Consider the following 21,202-nt stretch of genomic DNA (forward strand, 5'->3'; position numbering starts at 1 on the left):
AAAATAATGTAGACACACATAATTGTGAGTGATAATACTTCTAGACCTAATGGAGATTTTCAATGTTTCTAGTATCACAGTTTGTACTGATATGTGTAAACTATGAGTGATCAAGCAGGTAAATTTTTTATGAAACTAAATCAACGAATTTCAAGTTTATAAACTTAATGATATGAATATTCTTCGCAATAATTCTAATAACAAATATTAAAATCATAATTAAAAAATCATAATATAATAATAGTATTGATCTCTAAACCCATTGATTTGAAAATCATTGATAATAATATGATAACCGAGATACATTAATATGAATAGTAATAAAAATAATAATAACAATATTATTACTCTAAGATAACGATGAATCGTAAATAAAGCTGATTACCTAGAATAATCACAAAAAGCCATTAAATTAGCCTGAAATCGGACGATCGTCATCTACCTATATCTCTACTTTCAAATATTATATATATATTAAACAAAACTTGTAAATAATAGTTCATTTATAAATCAAATACAAGAAATATTTAATGACATATGGTGCTAAAGTATTAAGGAAGAACAAACAAATAAAATATCTAGATATGGGTGAAAGAAGAAAAGTAATGAAAAGATTGGTGTTTAATTGTGATCATTCAGTCTTCATTCTATTTTTTTTTTCCGAATCCATACCTATACGCATTTCATCATCATCTTCCATTTTCTATATGTACAACTCATAAAACCATAATTTTAAGGATATGAGAACACATCAACAACATGACAAAAGTAGTGACGTTCAAGTAATCTCGATCCTATAACAATTCAAATAACAGAGATAAAGGACGACATCCTTAAATGACATAAATTAATGGTAAATAGAACTATTACCTTAAGTCGGCGATTAATCTTAAGAAAAAAAAATGTTTTTTTTTGGGGGGTGGGGGGCAATAGTATGTTGTATATGTATATGTTTATATGTAACCTTAAACCCAATGTTTTCAATTTACCTAGTTTGAAAATATTTCTATATTACTTAGAGTATAGTGATATTATTGTAAAAATTTGATGGAATATGGATCATGATCACAACAAAAAGTGAATTTCACAAATAACAATTGTATTGATCACATTAATATTAATAACAAAGATAAACATTATTGGGTGGCCATGATTCATGTAGCACACGATCAATAACTTATTCGAAATTTTTAGTATATACTTTAATCAAAAACACATGAGTTAAGAAATTAATAAAATTTAATCTTTAAACCCATTGATAACACGACTATCTATTGATAATGATCTTAGTAACAATAATATTTTAATCTGTCATAATATATTTAATAACAATAAACATAATATCGTCGTTATAATAATAATAATAATAATAATAATAATAATAATAATAATAATAATAATAATAGATGGTAAAGAAACATAAATCTATTTATTTCCTTTCTAGAATAGCAATTGATGAGTAATTAATATCATAAGTATTTAAGTAATGTGGTTTTCTAAATTTAAAACAAAAGTCATTGTGGTTCAATTGGCAAATGTGACGGCATGGTAACTTAGAGGTCATGAGTTCAATTCCCATCTCTAGCTTTTCTTATTAAAAAATGATTTAGTGGCTTATATACATGCTTAGTGAACACTTCACATCAGATAAGTTGCCTACGTGGCTGATGACTTGTCACTTGACTTGTCACTTGAATCGTTCTTGTGATGTCACATAAGAAAAAACTGACGTAGAGCGCCACTTGAGCTCTTACTGATAGTCTTTTATATATAGAGATAGAGATATGTGTTACTTTATTTACTTTACTAAATTTAATTAATTTATTTTGTAAATTTGAGAACTAAAAGTCTTTTAAGCAGGATGTAATACAGTCCGTAAACAACCAACTATTTTGATTTGAACAGAATCTCAACGTTAAACGGTAAGACGTGTTTTATTTGATAATTACCGTTAATTAATTTATATATGAAAGGGGGAAAAAGCTAAAAATTTCTAGAGTTTTTATCCATGGTCGGCAACTTCTACAATTAAATATCTCTCTCTCCATGCTCACAATATATACTAACATCAACAGCATATGACATGCATCACCTTTGTCTCCTATGCCTTTAAAATCAACCATTACGAAAATTAACAAGAAACCAATAACGTTTTCATCGACGACGAAACAACAAGAAATCATTACCAAACAAATTTCCTTATCTTTACCCTCTTTCACTTCCATCTTCTTCAAATTCATCGAAATTGAACTCCTAAGCAACATTAGTTATTTCGCTTTTTAAGCACTAGGGTTTCGTAGCGAATCGATTCTCTTTCACACTCATTATAATTCCTCCATATATATATATATATTGACATGGAAGAATATGAGCCACCTTTTGTCGAAATTTACAAAAACTTATTTGATACTCATGAAGCATTGATGAACAAGAACTACAATGAAGACGTTTTCGACGAAGTTGAAGAGTTGGAGCTACCAATGATTGATCTAAGTCGATTATATCGAGGAGGGAGGGAAAGTGCAAAGTGCAAAAAAGAGATAGCCGAGGCCTCAAAAGAATGGGGGTTCTTTCAAGTCATAAATCACGGAGTGTCATTGGATATATTAAACAAAATGAGAAGTGAACAAATGAAGGTATTCAAGAGGCCATTTTTCGATAAGGCGAATAACAACGGAAATTTGAATTTTCCGGCGGGTAGTTACCGGTGGGGAACTCCATCAGCAACTTGTTTAAGACAACTTGCTTGGTCAGAAGCATTTCATGTACCATTGACTGATATCTCTAACATGGGTGGTCTCACTAGTCTCAGGTATGTTCTCGTTCTATATATATATAATTGCCATTATTTTTGTGTGCTTTTACACCTTTATTTCATATATAATCTATCATTTTTATAATATATAGCATGGCAGTATATTTAATGGAGTATATGTATAATCATATAATAATAGAAATGATATTAATAGTAATAGTAATAGAAATAACTATAATTAATTATGAAAATCAATAACAGACATACCTCAAGAGATTATGTAAATTATTACATGGTATAATTTATTTATATATATATTGTAGGTAACCAAGTTTTATTTTTATAAATTGACATTTAATATCCAGTCTTCTATGCATTTTAACCGAATCATTCTATTAAGAGTTGCGGGAAAGTGTGCGGGAACCCCGGCCCGCGCGGGCACATCGCCGCCGGTGGCTCGGGGTGGGATGAAAGGGATGAATATATGGGTAGTCTCACCGAGGAGAGAGTAACGCAAGTGTGGGCCTCCAACGGTCATTTCCTTCTCTTTTTACTATTTTAAAAAATCTTTATTAATATATATATAAATTGGTTTGCAGTTTTATCTATATATATATATGATCTATATATATATATATATATGTATATACATATGTAGGAGACGAGTGGGCTGACACACCACTTCCAATTTTTTAAGTAATTTTTTAATTAATCATTTATATATTCAGCCCTTATAGTTTTGACGTATGAAAATTTATTACATGTATATATTATTGTTTACGGTTTAGTACTTTCCATTTTTTTTTTTAAATTTTTCTTTCAACAATATATATGTATGCTTTTTTTTGTATATATATTTTAATTTTATATAGCTTGTGATTTTATTATGGAGTAAAAATAAATAAAAATAAAAAAGATGATGTTGAAATATTAGGGTTGGGGTGAGTGACGTCATTATTTTGGGGTGATTTAGTGTAAATTGGTAAAATTTAAAGTGTAGAGGTTTTATTAAAAGATAATGATATGGAAATTTGAGGAAGATTTGGGTTGGGGTAACTACTCCTACCTTTTAACTTTATCTACTAAGGTCACCTAGGAGTATTGCCAATGGAAAACTCGTCTAGCACACGCCTTCATCAGTTCGGAATGGAGTGATGAATGAAATGGGTCCCATATATATATGAAATTTGTATATAGTGTGGATATATATGTTTATAAATTTATTTATGTATTTAATAAAACAAAATTAATAACATCCCATGGAGGATATGTAACTGTCAATTAATAACAAAATTAATAACATCCATTATAAGAACAAGTTCTATTTTTGGCTATTGTTTGTTCAAATATAATTAAGAGTTATCAACACAAATCGTCCTTGTGGGCTACCTAAATAGTCATTGAGGGATCAAATAGCATCACTGTCAATTTTTTATATTAGGATAAAGTTGGTGTTTAATATTTTAAGATTGCTAAAATATATTATTTTTCTAATATAAGTTTTTGATTAATGCAGAATTAGCTCATTTTTTAGATCGAGCAAAGGTTTTATTTTATGAGATAAAAATTATGGTTTAATATTAACATGAGATTATTCGGAATTATTTAAATAGTTTATAATTAGAGTCGATTTACCACTAAAAAAATAAAAATAAATTAATTAATGATAATTTAGTGACATGACGCATATGCGTTGACAGCTGATTAGTAGAGATGACACTTAATAGTGTGTCATGTCTGACGATAAAGGGTATGAAAGAAGTCGTCATTCACCAACTCAACACATGATTCTAAGCATTGAATCATATCGTTAAAAGAAGGATAGAATAGTCGGCAACGATGGATTATCCATATTAATAGTTTGAGATTTGAAATCTTCTCATTTGTTAGTGAAACTTTTTTTTTTTTATAAAGATAATTCCGCTTCAATTTAAATCTTGTACCTCAAGTCAAGATGCAAAAATTTCTATTAAATGTATTAGCCTAACATTGACATGTATAAATATACCTTTTCACCGTTATAATTTTTATTTAGAACCACAAACTATATTGGTTCTACTCTTAAACTACATAAATACCTTAAAAAACATATAGAACTAAAAGTGTATAGAAATTTCTCCACACTAAAAAGTGTGTAGTATTAAAAGTTCACATTTTTTAGTGTAGACTTTCATAATTATTTTATAACACCTCATTTGTTCACGTTATCTTTTTAATTAGCGTGAACAAATGGGGTGTTACAAAATAATTATGAATGTTCATGTTAAAAAATGTGAACTTTTAAATCTACAAATTTTTTATGTGAAGAAATTCTAAACACCTCTATTTTTACATATTTTTACGTACATAAAAGTGTGACAAAATTTTTAATTTGTTCAAACTAACTAAAAGTATGGATATGTGCAAAATTATTTGTAGTGAATGCTACCCGGTCAAGACTTCCGAAAATGCCCCTCTTTAATCTACCTCAAATATGTGATTATTAGTAACCAAACACCTTCTCGATGGTCACCATCCTAGTTGGTTTCATCTTCTTATTTAATCAATTATTTTGTAAAGAACTGTAATCATGCATTTTATAAGGTTCTACATTAAGCTAGAAACTTATCTTCAAATTTATCGATTTTAAATTTTATTTTGTTATCTTTTGTCTTATTTAGAAAGTTAATTCTCTGTTGTTTTACTTCATTAATAACGATAACTTTGTTGATAAAAATGATCAAATTTTAGAAATTACACTAAGACAACTACAAAAGACAAAGAACTCAACTTTGTGACTTATATATTGCAAAGAAAGCATCATCTATGACATCGTCTAAAATAAAGGGCAATAATAAATTAAGGTGGAGGCTTATAACGCGGTTTTCAAATATGCTTTTTACTTCTCTAGTTCACAAAATCTACAGTTTGATTGTACAATAAAAAAAAAATTGGCCTGTAAAGAAAGTTTTTATGGTAGTGTTTTGAATTTTCGACCAAAAAAAGTTACATAACCAAAAGACAATTTATGTATGGGAATGGACATATTCACAACAAAAAATTTATCATTTTACAACAAAGACAAACTTGATGTACAACTGTTTAAAGTAGAAAATTGTTTTAGATGACAAATTTGAGTTGTGAATATTCCCTTTATGTATAAAATCGATTGAGACTAAGGATGTGCAAGGTCTCGAACGTGAGATCTTAGTGGATTCGAAAAAATGGATGATAGTCCGGCCATTCATTGATGAATATCCGTAGTGAAATTAACTTTTCAAAAGATAGATTTATTTATATAAACTCGGTGTTATGATATTGCTATTTGTATTATACTCGGTATAATAAAAATGGAGTGTCATGTTATTCATCTTATTCTTGTGTTTTCAACCCTTAAAATCAGACACATTATTAGAAGTCCTTTGTTACCGATAGACGTGAGACGTGAGACGTGACATATATATATATATATATATATATTTCTAGGTTCCTCGAATTTTGTTTGGGATTCCGATTCGCTTTGTGGATTCCTTGGGTCCATACAATATGAACAACTGTATATATAACGATATATATTATATATAATACTCTATTATTATCATTAGAATGTGATTTTGTATGTGGTACCTACCTATGTAAACATTCATGTGACCACTGGATTGGTGGGTGCAAATCTATTGTGCCAATTGTCCTTTAAAGCTAATTACCATAAGGTAAAGAAATGTACTAGATTTCTTCTTGTCAAAGAGATACATCCGATCTATCCATACACTTGTATTATTATTTATATATAGTCAGGCTATCTCCAATGCTAAGGATGTCTTTAGGCATCCTTTAGCTGCCATATCATATCCTTACAAATCTTCAAAATCTTTTAAATTTACCTTCAACCATACAAACATCCTTACATATCTTACATCATATCTTTAAATGAAATGTAAAGTTAAAAAGAGGCTATGGACATCCAAAACCATATCCTTGGTTAAGGATATATAGGCTATAGACAAGCAAGGACGAACATTCTTCAATGCTATGGACAAGAATAGGATAGGAAAGGACCTCGACGTATGTGCACAAACTTCTCCATTGGAGATAGCCTCATGATCTGATTATATATATATTTTTAGTAGCTAGCTAGTACTACCACATGCAATATTTGTTGTAAGGTTCCATGTGTATACATGCATGCATGGTGAATTTTGGTTATACATATCGAATCAACTTCAAAAGATAACTTTAATCATGTGGACTATGAGCTGTTGTTTCTGACTACGATCAGTCTGTTGATTCACATTAGTAGGCCAGGGGTTTATTGAGTCATAAATATATATCTTGTGTCACACGTACAAGCTTGTCTAGTGGAGTTTAGAGATACACGATAACTTGAATTGGCCCTCAAAAATAAACACTAAAAGTTTTCATTGTTAATAAAAAGATATTAAAAAGGGTAAGTTGGTGAAAATCATCCCCATGTACCGTCCAGAGCGCACATCACATTGAACACATGTCTTGTGAAACATAATTCTTACATAGTGAAACATCATCCTAACACAGTCACACAGAGATCACGAGATAGAATTTCTCTAGTAACTTTTGGCTAGTTTCAGACCTTATATGGTTTCATACGTGTATATATCAATGAAGTTTCACCCTTTTAAAAATATATAAAATAATAAAATGCATCAATACAATCACTAGCTATATAGTAAAGTTTTTTAACTCATATATCATCAAAATTTACCCTTTGAATATTCTTCTAGCCTTTTTAGAAGCACAATGCCAGGATTCCTAGCCTAAGAAACTTTCAACTTCACGTATCCCTTTTTGTATTTGGGTCCAGTATGATTATTTTGTTTTTACTTTGGAGAATAGATTTTGAAGTGAATTTGGGCTAAAAATATCTCTTTTCTTATTTTGACTTGGGCTTAAAGACCAATTAGAATTTGGAACCTGTACAGTTGAGTGCACATTTCCATCGTCGCCCTTCGTGTAACATGATGAAATAATAATAAAGTAAACTTATATACGAAATGCATTCGCCAAATTAAGTTAATATATATTTATCTATTTTTGCTAGTTTATAAAGTGGCCAAGTGCTAACATGTTATAAAAGTTATGGCCATGTAACAAGTACCTTACATTGTTTACTTTTTATATCTTTTCAGCACCACCATGGATCAGTTTGCGACTATGGTTTCTAGTCTAGCGGAAAACTTGGCTGAGATTTTGGCAGAGCAGCTAGGGCATAAGTCCGATTTTTTCAAGCAGAATTGTTTGCCTAGCACTTGTTACCTTCGAATGAACCGATATCCACCTTGCCCTAAATATTCACAAGTTTTTGGATTGATGCCACATACCGATAGCGACTTTCTCACTATATTACACCAAGATCAAATTGGAGGGTTACAATTAGTGAAAGACGGGAAATGGATTGCTGTTAAACCGAATAAAGAAGCTTTAATCATCAATATAGGAGATCTATTTCAGGTTTGAATGTTATTTAATTGTCAATTCTAGGAAAATTAATTTCATTTAAGTGTACATATTTTAAATTTAACCACTTGTTTTCTCTAATCTGTTTTAGGCTTGGAGCAATGATGTTTATAAAAGTGTTGAGCATCGAGTGGTCACTAATAACCAATCCGAAAGGTTTTCCACTGCTTATTTTTTCTGCCCTTCATACGAAACAATGATTCAGAGCTGTGACGAAAATCCAAATTATAGAAGATTCAGCTTTAAAGAATTCAGACAACAGGTTCAAGATGATGTCAAGAAATTTGGTTACAAAATAGGGCTTCCTCGGTTTATAATATAAAGTAAATAGACCTCAAGTTTATATACAATTATATAATTACATAGCTTGGAAATATATATCCCCTTATTTGTTTGTACCATTGCTCCTATATGAGCAACATTTTTTTTTCCGAATCGAAAGAAGTATATTCAATTGCTTACGTTGTTCTTGCTTCATCGGTTTCACCTATGGGAAACACTGAAAGAGGCTCTCTTGTATAATTATAATCAATTGAACTATAAATAATACATAATAAAAAGTGTTAGAAGTCACGTATTGTCTTACATTCCTTGGAGCCCAAAGAATGATAGTTACCCTTGATGACTTATGGAAAATTTTATTTGTTCCATGATACATAACCAAATGTGTAATATACTAATTCGCCGGTGTGCAAATTTCTTAATAGACAAATGTGTGAATTAGTATGTCGTATTTCGAGGAAAAAGTCAAATGGGCTATTGTCGAGGAAAGTAAAATTAAAATTGAAAGTGTTAGCATTAGAAGTCGCATTGTCGAGAAAAAAGAAAAATATGCCATGAATTTTCACCTATTGAAAATCTCTTGTAATATTCCAAAATGGGCTATTTTAGGCCCACGGCTTCTCCAAGCCCATGAATGTCGAATATTACATTATTACACATCGCCACATCGGATTGGATAATTGTGAGACTAGATTCTTCGATCAGCTACTTACAAGTTACAACTTTCCAAAGTGTCCGGCCCAAATGTCTATTATCAACATCAATGCCCAATTAAAATAAATAAAAATATTCCTTATGATTATATCATTTTTCCTTTTTGGTGCACAAATAAATATCTTTGTATGGTTTAAATACAATTAAATCAATTTGTGTTGTAAAAAAGCATGCCAATTCTAAGTTTCTAACAACTTAAAATGTAACTAGTTATAAAAGATCATATTTTATTTAAGTTTATTATTATTTTATTTTTATTTTTTTAACAATTGAGTATTTTGGTTTATACACTTAATAAGCTAAAAGCGTGAAAACCCTAAATAAAAAACCAAATACCGAACCAAACTGAACTGAACTGAAAAACCGAACAAAACAAAATCAAATATAACAATTTTGTTTGGTGTGAGGCGAGCCTCTAAGTGAGTTGTGTGAGGAAGTGAAGTCCATGAGGAAGCGGAGGGAGCGAACCGATAAATTCTGTTTTCAGCTTTGAAGCAAAACCAACCACTATCATCTTTAGATATCGTTCTAACTTTAACATACAAGAGATAACTTCAAAAGATAAAATCATTGGAAGAGTTACTATTTATTAAAATGTGATATTTGGAAATATAAAAAAATTTACTACACCCTCAAAAGGACAAAGCATTAAAGTTTGAAAACTTACAATTTACATACTCCAAAAAGTTGAACCATATCTGTATTCTAGGGCCAAGCTACTAGCCTACTATTAGAAGCGCTGGCTGTCGTAACTTACCTGTTTTCATTAAATCTGGGCTTGATAAAGTGGGCCTTTAATTAGAAACCTCAACGCAGAAATGGATTCAATCCACACCTCGCTCTCGTGATTATGTTCGTTATAAAAGTACCAAAACAGCTTTTGAAATAATCTAATTGATCAAATTATTGTATACGTTGGTGAAAAATGTCGAAGCTATCTAAATGACCCTTTTAGTTGGGAAAAACAGTTCTACACTTTTGTTTTACAATAAATATAAAGAACTATAAACGCGCATATTTTTTTTTTTAAATAACTATTTCCAGAAAACGTAAAACATTGTTTTCTATTTTTTATTAATGGAAAATTTGAAAATTTGGAGATTTAGAAAACCTTTTCCCCAACAATGTACCTTAAGCCTCTTTGTTTATGTTTTTAATTTCAATTTAACAGGTAATTTAAAGACATACACGTACATAGCTTGTAAAAGATTGGATTATGCACGGTAGTTACTGTATTATACTCGTAATACAAGTGCATCTGCAATCTAAGTTACTATATCTAGAAAGCATCTACATACACATACTTACAGTGCATATCAAGAAATACCGAAACTTCTATACGTACAACTAGAGTAGCATAATGTACAAACTAAAACTTCTAACATAAACACTCTCAAGAATATTAAAAGATGACCCATTATGACACTACATTGAGCTGACAAATATTCTTTACTTTCTACAACCAAAAGACTAGTAGTATCACTTTCTATTGCGGCCACCTTATTCTTGTTTTTCATATAAAGAAAACTTGATCCACCATTCACCAATGGCTTCTGTTCACAATGTATTCACCTACAAACATGAGCACACCACAACAGCAAATCCCAATTCACTACACACCCGATGACCGCCTTAACCGGCCCCACCTAAACGAGCGCCGTGACTTAAGGCGTCATCACACTGCAAGTTACTACGTGCACCGTGTCAAAGAAAGCCTAACAACTCGTGTCTCGAAACTAATATGTTCTATTTTTCTTAGCCTGTTGTTCATTGTTGGTCTCATAATGTTCATTTTATGGCTTAGTTTACGCCCACATCGTCCACGATTTTATATCAATGAATTCTCGATGGCTAGTTTAGCACAAGACGGTGGCTTTGCATCGGCTCAAGCTGCTTATAATGTGACTGCACGAAATCCTAATCTAAATATCGGGATTTACTACGATGCAATGCAGCTTACACTGTATTATCAGAATCAGAACATTGGGGCAATGCCAATAATGTCTCCATTCTACCAATCACCCAAAAATACAACGATTCTCGATAGCGTGCTGGCTAGGCCTGCATTGGTGGTTGATGAGGCCCGATGGGCCCAATTCGTGGCTGATAAGATACGCGGACAAGTGTTATTTCGGCTAGAGGTTGCTTCCTCGATTAAGTTTAAAGTTGCGACTTGGGAAAGTAAAAGGCACAAGATTCATGCTAATTGTGATATTGGTGTTGGACCGGATGGGTTACTGTTATCAAGTTATGCCAATCAGAAATGCAAAGTGTATTTTACGTAGAACATAACAGACGTATTTAAGGGTTTGCTTTCAATTTGTAATTCTCTGTTTTGTTTTTCAACTATATATTTGTAAAGGTATTTTATTTGTTTTATTTTTTATAATTATTGCTAAGGTTTTATTGTATCCAAACTTGATTAACATTCAGATTGATGATCATTACATTAATCACATAAAATGAAAAAATTAGGAACTTTGGTAGTACATAATTTTGGTCTATGAAGTCCCACATCTACATTCCACTTCTTCTACAACTGAAACTTTTATCTCTTGTACTCCATACAACTTTATAGTTGATTGATTTGTTCCTGCTTTATTTTGGTTTAATAGAAATTTATGTATAAGTTATGTAAATTGGGTCATATTTTTTTTCTTAAAACAGTCATGGAATAATTGATAAAAATTTCCCAAGTCAGCTTGCGGTATTACATTAGTTGTATATATACAATGCGACATAATCTATACAACTCTCCCTTAAACCTTCGCAATCAATCCTCTTAACTGCCACCATTTAGTTTGTAGGTTGAAATGAACAGATCTAGGTCGAAAAGTGACCGAGAGGATCCCAAATATCAGGGACTTTATATGTGTGCATAGTTAGGTGCAACTTTGGATTTGAGAAGACTCAAGTTCAAGTCTCCCCTAATATGTTGTCGTACCTTTGTGCGGACTATTAAATGGTTTTATCTCCTACTAGAGATTGGGTACGTAACGGGCCTCTCTAGCGTGAAGACAACATACCTAAACCATCGATTGTGATATTCGATTCATACTTTTTTTTTAAAAAAGTTGATTGCAATTTTGTGCCATATCAGCTCGAGGTGACATTCTTTTAATATCTAAGACACTCATATATAAATTAAGAGTTGAAGAACTATATATAAGATGCATATATATTAACAGAATTAAAAATAAAATGAATAAAGGTCAAGTCAACTGATAAAGACAGTTAGACGTAGAGTTATTCCAAAGAAATAAAATCATGGAAGGGTGACAAATTTGACTTTACTGATATATCTTAGTGACAATGACTAAGATAGAACCGTTTTCCTCAATGAGAGAATAACTAAGGGTTAAGTATCTGGAAATGTAAGTAACTTTTATATTTTTTCTATTGTGTAAATGTAACTTTCATTTGATTCATTGTATCTAACTAACCCGCTAAATTTGAACGATTAATGTAAAAATTTTACGTAGACCAATCAAAAACTTCTACGTGGCAGCTCATATGGTGTGCCACGTATACACTTTTACATTAATCGTTCAATTTAACGAGTTAGTTACATACAGTGAACCAAATGAAAGTTACATTCACACAATAGAAAAAGTGTAAAAGTTACTTACACCTCCAGATACTAAACCCGAAAACTAAAAATGCACAACAATTTATTACACTGGTAGTAATTAATGAGGTTAAGTTACGCTCTCATTGGGAGTGTTCGCCTTGGATGCGTGTGAGATTACAGTATTTTATGAGGTTGATTATACAAGCAAATCTAGTTACGCTCTTATTGCGTGTCACTTTTGTTTTATGCACAATTGTCTAGCTTTCTTACTTTGTTTTGGGAGCTGATACTAATAATGAAAATTAAAAGAAAAGTGCATAATGTATTCTATAAATTCATGTAGAGAGTAATTGGAAACTTCTCGCAAATGAATGAGGACCTCATGTTTGTGTAATTTTTCTTTCTTGTGGATTAACTTCCGTGCATACCTTTCTTCAGACCCAGTCAATACGGAATTACGATACAAGTCATTAAATTCATCACCATATCCCTCTCAATCATCAACCACAACAAAACATGAGCACACGTACCGTAAAACTACTGATAATATGGTCCTCTTTTATTTCCACCTATTTAGTCAATAAAACCACCTTAGCTCAACCCGACTTCGTTGCCTATGTCTGTGAAAACGCGTCTAACTATACCATAAATAGCACATACCAACAAAATCTTGACAACGCCCTCTCTGCGCTTCCAAGCACGAACTCCAGTTCCGGTTTCTTCAGTTTCTCCACTGGCCAAGGAAACGATAGAGTCAACTCAGTCGCCCTATGTCGAGGTGATGTCAATCCAGAGTTTTGTCAAAGTTGTCTAAATGACTCTATAATTAAGTTACGAAGTATTTGCCCGAACACAAGGGAAGCAATAGGGTACTATGAAAACTGCTTTTTGTATTACTCCAACCAAAGCATATTGGAGCAAACTGGATTTAAGCTTGCTGGGATTTTGATTAACACTCAAAATACTAGTGATGGTAGTCGGTTCAGATGGGAATGGGCTATTACACCATTACTAGATTACTTGAGAAAGAAGGCTGTGAACGATGGTGGGCCGCTACTAAAATTTGCCGCAGGAAACGTGAGTGGACCGGATTCCTCGACTATATATGGGCTTGTTCAGTGTATTCCAAACTTGTCGGAAAGGGAATGCAATGATTGCTTAGAGGGTTCTATCAATGAGATACCCAATTTTTTGAACGGGAGAGCTGGTGGTAGATTTCTTCTACCTAGGTGTAATTATAGGTATGAGACATATAGGTTTTTTAATGAGATTGCTGATATATCACCACGACGACCAGTTTCACAACAACCAGGTATATATATTTTAATCCCCTGTTTTATCGGTTGACTAACTAGAATCGGTTAATTCATTCTTTGTATCAAACTTAGTAATTATAAAAAATAAATTTTCATATATAAGTAGTATTATTATCTGTTAAAACAACATATCATTACTAAAAAAAAACTACACAAGACAGATATATAGAAATAAAAGAAAAGAAAATTAATACTTGTATATATTAGTTGTTTCTGCAAACATTATAATACGAGTAATAATTTTATTTGTAAATTAACGACGACTAAAATAATACCCCTTTGTCCCATTAGTAATGTACAGTTTTGAATTTTTAAAGTTTTTTTTATGCAATTTTGATCTTAAATAATATATTTGTTTGTGTTATATGATACTTGATGAAAGTTATATGAATTGATTGAGTTTTACATATGCTTCCATTGATATAACTTTTATCGAATTATATATAATTAAAAATATTTATAGTCAAAGTTATTGTACAAAAACTTTAAAAATTCAAAGTAAGACACATATGATTGGACATAGGAGTAATTACTTTAATACCTTACTTTAAAGTAATTATTTAGCTCTTGAGTCGATATAGATATAAAAGAAAAGAAAATTAACACATACAATATTAGTTGTTTCGGACTGTTATCGCTTTTGTCGTTCGCAAAAAATTAATAATAATTACTTCAAACGACCGACTAAAGCTCCAGTTCTGCTCGTGCGTAGTTTAAATTGTTTGAGCTTGACAATTTAAATTATAGCATATTTAGTTATTTTATATGTATTGATATAAAATATCTAAAGGCTCTATCAAGCTCTTTTTTGTCGACTCACGAGGTAAATCATGTCTAGTGTTTAACTAAGCCAAGAGTTCGAGCTCCATCTAGAAGTCCAAATGATGCTTGAACTTGGTGAGATCTCGGTTAGGCTTGGCTCGATTCTATCTTTTATTTATTTAACTCAATTAGCTAACAAATAGCTTGACCCATGTACAACATGAATTCACCGCCATTTTTAGTACGAAGTATCTGACTTCGGTTGCCACTCGAGTTGTTAAGCTTCTTGTCTGAGTTCCTTGTAGCGCGTCAAAAAGGTCACATGAAAAGTAAATATTGTTCAACACTAGAGAAGTACCCGCGCAATGCGGTAGATGGGACGTGCTTGTAAAGAAGTAATGTAGTTATTCTGAGAAGTTAAGGGTAGTGAATAAAAAAACAATTTGAGGTTATCAATTTCTTAGTTGAAATAAATGAAAGAGAGAGTGGAATTTGATTCTGTAAAAACTTACCAGGAATTAGTGTTTTTTTTATGTAATCTGATTCTTGGTAAGTTCTAAAGAAAAGAGAATGGAATGTTGTAGGAAGTAGGAAGTGTCAATAATATTGCAAAAGGTTTAAAAGTGTTGGAAAAGTTACCATTTAAAGGATGAAATCGGTTTTATATAATAGAACTATACACACTCACTAGCTAATTAATAGAAAGCTTGCCCAAATCTTCAAACTTATTTTACTTATTATAGTAAACATATTATTAACCTTTTTTAATGTATAAAAAAAAATCTATTTCACATACATAATATAATTGCTAAAATAACACGGGTTACTATTATTTTTTTTTTATGTTACAGGCAAAGAAAATAACACGAAACGGACTATAATATTAGTAACTGTTATCATCACAGTCATTGTTGTCATGATAATGGTTTTGCTTTGTATCTTCATCACATTACGTAAGAAGAGGAAGAAAATGATGCAATCATCCTCTAAACTTGTTTTGAGTAAGTTCTATATGTATAATTCTTAGTGTATTATTTTTATAATGATGACATGTTAAAGTAACAAATTTCGTAATTTGATGATGTTGCCTTTCTCAGCTTTTAGAGTTTGACATAAAACAATGAACAAAATGTCAACCTCACCAAGGGGAGGAATGCATTCTTCCTTTTTGACAAAGCTCTGTCTTGAGCATAACTTTTTATACATTTATAGCAGGTGTGGTGAGAGTTTAAGAGTAAAGAGCGGAATGTGCAAATAGTGAATGACTTTAATTAATTGGAATTTTACTTGGTTTTTTACCACTACTAGTTAATAGTTAATTTGGTGTTTGTGTTATTTTCATATTTGGGTTGGCTCAACGTTTTGGTGGTTCCTCCTCAAGATATGAGGGATCTAGCTAATCATTGAGTTCATATAAAGAACTAGTATAGTCTTAAATCCTAGTATTAATTTATTCTTTATATTATTGCCAAGAGGTTTATGTATCGAATAGTTTGACTTAGGTGCTGGGTTTAGCAATAGAATGCATCGATCCCTTGTTGGAATTTTAGTTATAGTATCATTGGAAACGCTCCTCGCTTTAGCAACTTCTAACTTTGCCTCTATACTAGTGGAAAGTATGGCCATTGGAACTTCTGAATGTTTGCAATACAACTTTAGTACATTGAAAGCGGCAACAGTTGATTTTTCTGAAAAGAATCAGCTTGGTCGAGGTGGATTTGGATCAGTGTACAAGGTATAGATATTAGTATTTATAATTATGTTTCAAATATTAAGAACATTCATACTTTTTAAACTTTTGCTACCATATAATATATAGGGCAATCTTGAAGGCGGACATGAAATTGCAGTTAAAAGGCTAGCAAGGGATTCAGGACAGGGTGACTTGGAATTCAAAAATGAGGTTTTGCTAGTTGCGAAGCTTCAACATCGTAATTTGGTCAGACTGATAGGTTTTTCTATAGAAGGAATAGAACGTCTTCTTGTTTATGAGTTTATGCCAAATGGAAGTCTTGACCGCTTTATATTTGGTAAGCTTGAGGTTGATTTGTTTGAAAAGTTCACTATGTTTCGAAAATGATGATGTTTTTGTTGTAGTTATTTTTGTCACTAGTAAGCAATCAACAATTGTGCTACAGATCCAACTAAACGTACACTTCTTGATTGGGAGAAGCGATACAAGATCATCCATGGCATTGCCAAGGGACTTTTGTACCTTCATGAGGATTCTCGTCTAACAATAATTCATCGTGATATGAAAACTAGTAATGTCTTGTTAGATGCAGAAATGAACCCTAAAATTGCAGATTTTGGAATGGCACGATTATTTAAACCCGAAGAAACTCAAGGTGATACAAGTCGAATTGTTGGAACCTAGTAAGTACTATTCCTTTAGATTCATGCCTAGGTATAAACATGTTTTTATTAACCACATGTTTATCTCGAAAATCTGGTCTAGTTTTTACTACCATTTAGAGAAGTACACTCGTGATAAAATATACACTGCCAAGTAAAAACTATATATTAATATCCAATACATTTTGCAAGAACGATTGATTATATATCATATGAGTAATGAAGTTGGACAGCCAATAAATTTATAACAAAGCAATGTAGCATGCACGATATAGGATCTAAACTTTAACTTTAAAGACTTGTAATTCCTTCACACACATGCTAACTTATTTCCCTTGTTGTGTACTGTTTTAGTGGTTATATGGCTCCAGAATATGCCATGCATGGACAGTTTTCAGTGAAGTCTGATGTATTTAGCTTCGGAGTGTTACTACTAGAGATGGTAACAGGGCAAAAGAACCAATTTTTCCGTATTGGAGAGAACATGGAGCATCTTCATAGCTTTGTAAGTGTCTTGATCCAGCCTTTACAGCCATTTGGAAATATGATACGCAAAGACAAATATATATTTTTTGTGAGAATATAAAGTGCAGGATATATATAGAAAGTTACAGTTTTGCTAGACAGTATGTGCCCTGATCAAAAGATATCGTAATTGTTTAACTGTTTTAGGCATGGAAAAGTTGGCGAAATGGAACAGTGTCAGAATTGATAGATCCGACATTAAAGATGGGATCAGGTTCATTGCGTGATATCACTAGAATTATACACATTGGGCTGTTATGCATTCAAGAAAATGTTAATGATAGACCAACCATGGCTGAGGTTGTTCATATGCTTAATAACTTCTCCGTCGTGCTTCCAATACCATCAGAACCTGCATTCTTCATGCATCAAAACAATAATCCCCATATGCCACTCCTACCAGAGTATTGTAAATCTTTAACAGAGAGTAGTGCTTTAGGAGAAAATATATTTTCTGCTAATGGTCTTTCATTATCGGATTTCATTCCTAGATAAGTCTTTGTAAGGCACTTAATACAGAACACACACAGTTCTACATTTCACTTCAGGAAACTGACATTCAATGTTACGATTTGTGTTTAAACGTGGATTCAAATTAAATATGAAGTGGTATCTCGAATGTATTTGTGGTGTCCATTAACGCATTGTTGTCTGTCCATTGAGATTCTGAGTGTTGTTAGTATGATCTACATATACACAAAAACAGAAATAACATAAGACCATAACGACTATAAAGCTAACATTTTTTTTTTTTGGGTAATGGGATATCCCGATGAATATATTATAACAACATTTAAAAGTTCAGTACAAGTAATGTGGCTATATAACACATTAGTTCATACACATGACATGCCATGAATATGTATACTAGCCTAAGAGCTAGCAACCAATTGCACAACATTACAGACTAGCCAAATAGCACAACCAATTAAACAACCATTATAAAGTGGCAAGAAAATCTAAGAAAAACCAGATTAAAATCAATGATGTGCCCTTCATAGTCGATGCATTAGTACGTCTTCAAGTCATGACCAAACCATTTACCACAACATCAGGTAGTTTCCAGCCACCCAATAATCTTTGAGTAAGACCATAACGACTATAAAGCTAACATTGTTGTATCACAAACATAAAACCAAGGATGAGTAGTTGCATGAAAATATATGTCATCTGTGAAAAACACATGGGCTACTGAAAATTGTCAAAACAATTTGAAATCGTATGAAATAAGTAGCCTCGAATCCATTCGTCAAAACAAAATTCATCATTTCTTGATATGGTTTCTTCTATTTTGGAAAGGACCATATCCATCCACTGTATGTCGTTTCTTAGATGCTAATGGACAGAAATCATGTCGAAAACCATTCTTTTAATCGACTCACATATAGGTATGAATATCATATTATTCATCATTTTATGATATGGTTTCTTCTCTTAAGGTTTTTGGCCCGAATCTCATACTACTCTTTTATTGAAATACTCAAAGTTTGACCAGTTTGCAATTATATATTCTTCTACGGTCACTTTGACTTCCATATATGTTCACCGGAAGTGTCTCGTTTTCTTCTTTATAGAAAGTCTCTGTTCTTCATGGACAGGTGAAAAGGATCGTTTTTCTTTTAGTTTATTAGAAACAACTTACAAACGTATACAAAAAAATGGAAGCGAAAATGGGTTATGATTGTGCTACCTTGATCAGTCAGCAAATAAATTAGAAGATTATTTCTTTCGGAAATGGCAAAGCTTAGTATTTTCCCTCAGTAGGAGTAAACATTTTATCAATAATATGCTGGTAGAATTCATATGTATTGAGATGCACCCTAATTATCTTTTTTAAGAAGGTTTTCGCCCCTATGCTATTAAATTCTCAAGCTTTGGGTTTCAATGAAATATGATTACCTAGTTAGGAGTGAAAGAAGAAACAATTATAGACAAAAAAAAACTTTAGGATCCATCTCACTAGCATGAGATGGATTGTATGTTAAAATATAGCTCAACTGAGTAGTTTCTTATGCAAAAGGTTATATACAACAAAAAAATCACATTATTAATCCAATCACATTTGTATTCAACAATTGATCGACGGGGGAAAAAGTACTAGACTAATAATCATGATTATGATAAAACTAACACCGATGAATCTAGCAAGTCGAGCAATGCTTAACAAATGTGTCATGAGTAACTTACTAGTCTAATAAATTAAATTGATCTCGATCTGTAACCAATTTATGATAAAAATAAGTGGGTCATCAGTTTATAGGTTTACTATATAACCATCCCTAGGTTTACTATATAACCATCCCTGTTGAGTAATATCTTCTTCCATGTTGGCTTCCTTTTCTTCTCAAGCATTTCTTTTCTTTAATTTTTTTTTGTCATCACAATGATAGAACATCATTAGCTTCTCCATCTTCATCAAATAGCTTTCACGTTTCTCAAACAACTTCCTTCTGGTTTTGTCCTTGAGTACGTCACTTTGCTTAAAAGAGTAATGTCTAGTTTCAAATATATCAGGAACTATTTTATCGTCTACAAAAGGTTTTCCAATACGAGACCATATATCATAATCTTGCCTACATAGAAGTCGAGCCTGTCTTTCAATAATGCATTACAATATGAACGGACAAAGTCCACAAAGAACAAAAACAGATAGCAATTTTACTGAAACTCCTTTTCGTTCAATTCCCCTATCGTCGCTATTTCTTTCTTGTTCATGTATAAACATTGAAGGCAACGTTCTTTGTTTTTGTTTTCTAGAGTGTCTTAATTGCTGGTGATAATCTTGCATTGTGAAGCTCATCGCTGTTAGGCATACAAGTTTTTCAGGATAACTTAGATTTGAAAACTGAGCCCGGCCTTGCTTTCTCATTTAGGTCAACCGAATCCTTGGGTGAACAACCCCATATGGATTTTTCTTCCTTTTTGTAAGCAGAATGAGATGAAAACGGATCAGCCGAATCCATGGAATCTGATCGAGGGTTATAAATAAATCGTCAAGAAAGAAAGAAACGTTTAGTTTAATTAGGTTTGGGTTATTTTTTCCCTTAAATTAATTATATAATAGCATTTCTCTTAGATTCGTCAATGTGTGGCATGGGCATTCAAACCAACAATCAACGTACTCCCTAACACACACCCAAGTCCATTGGCCACCTCTTCAACAAGAGTCCAAACCTTATCCAGTATTCTTATGAACAGTAAACTGGGAATTTTATTTGATATGGCAACTATCTTTAAAGCAATATTTATTCTAATAACACACTATATAACAAACAAGCTTAATATGGTTCCCTTGACACCAAGTTATAAAGAGGAAGTAAACAGATTAGTCTAAAAATTTTGATGGAAAATCTCTGTGGAAAAAAGTTGTGTGGGCAATTCACCACAATATATGTTAGGTCCTGGTCTTCTATCCCCAGCAGGCTTTCTATTCCTGGGCCGTGGGGTAAC

General features: G+C 31.9%; 3 protein-coding genes across 3 annotated transcripts; all 3 read left to right on the top strand.

Annotated features, from left to right (window-relative positions):
• The first annotated feature begins 2,122 nt into the window (after window positions 1–2,122).
• Window positions 2,123–8,694, top strand: LOC122598239 (gibberellin 2-beta-dioxygenase 8). Its single transcript, XM_043770843.1, has 3 exons — window positions 2,123–2,812; window positions 7,900–8,221; window positions 8,319–8,694. Exons 1-3 carry the CDS (start codon window positions 2,358–2,360, stop codon window positions 8,547–8,549), a joined length of 1,008 nt encoding a protein of 335 aa, XP_043626778.1. The 5' UTR covers window positions 2,123–2,357; the 3' UTR covers window positions 8,550–8,694.
• Window positions 8,695–10,790: 2,096 nt separating this feature from the next.
• LOC122598582 (NDR1/HIN1-like protein 26) lies at window positions 10,791–11,619 on the top strand. The gene has a single exon (XM_043771178.1). The coding sequence runs from the start codon at window positions 10,804–10,806 to the stop codon at window positions 11,506–11,508; it is 705 nt and encodes a 234-aa protein (XP_043627113.1). The 5' UTR covers window positions 10,791–10,803; the 3' UTR covers window positions 11,509–11,619.
• Window positions 11,620–13,269: 1,650 nt separating this feature from the next.
• Window positions 13,270–18,388, top strand: LOC122596478 (cysteine-rich receptor-like protein kinase 15). Its single transcript, XM_043769058.1, has 7 exons — window positions 13,270–14,106; window positions 15,724–15,873; window positions 16,483–16,607; window positions 16,692–16,902; window positions 17,011–17,248; window positions 17,582–17,732; window positions 17,900–18,388. The coding sequence occupies exons 1-7, from the start codon at window positions 13,311–13,313 to the stop codon at window positions 18,245–18,247; spliced, it is 2,019 nt and encodes a 672-aa protein (XP_043624993.1). The 5' UTR covers window positions 13,270–13,310; the 3' UTR covers window positions 18,248–18,388.
• Window positions 18,389–21,202: the final 2,814 nt, after the last annotated feature.

This window comes from Erigeron canadensis, chromosome 4, assembly GCF_010389155.1.
Source record: "Erigeron canadensis isolate Cc75 chromosome 4, C_canadensis_v1, whole genome shotgun sequence".
In the NCBI taxonomy this organism is placed as follows: Eukaryota; Viridiplantae; Streptophyta; class Magnoliopsida; order Asterales; family Asteraceae; genus Erigeron; species Erigeron canadensis.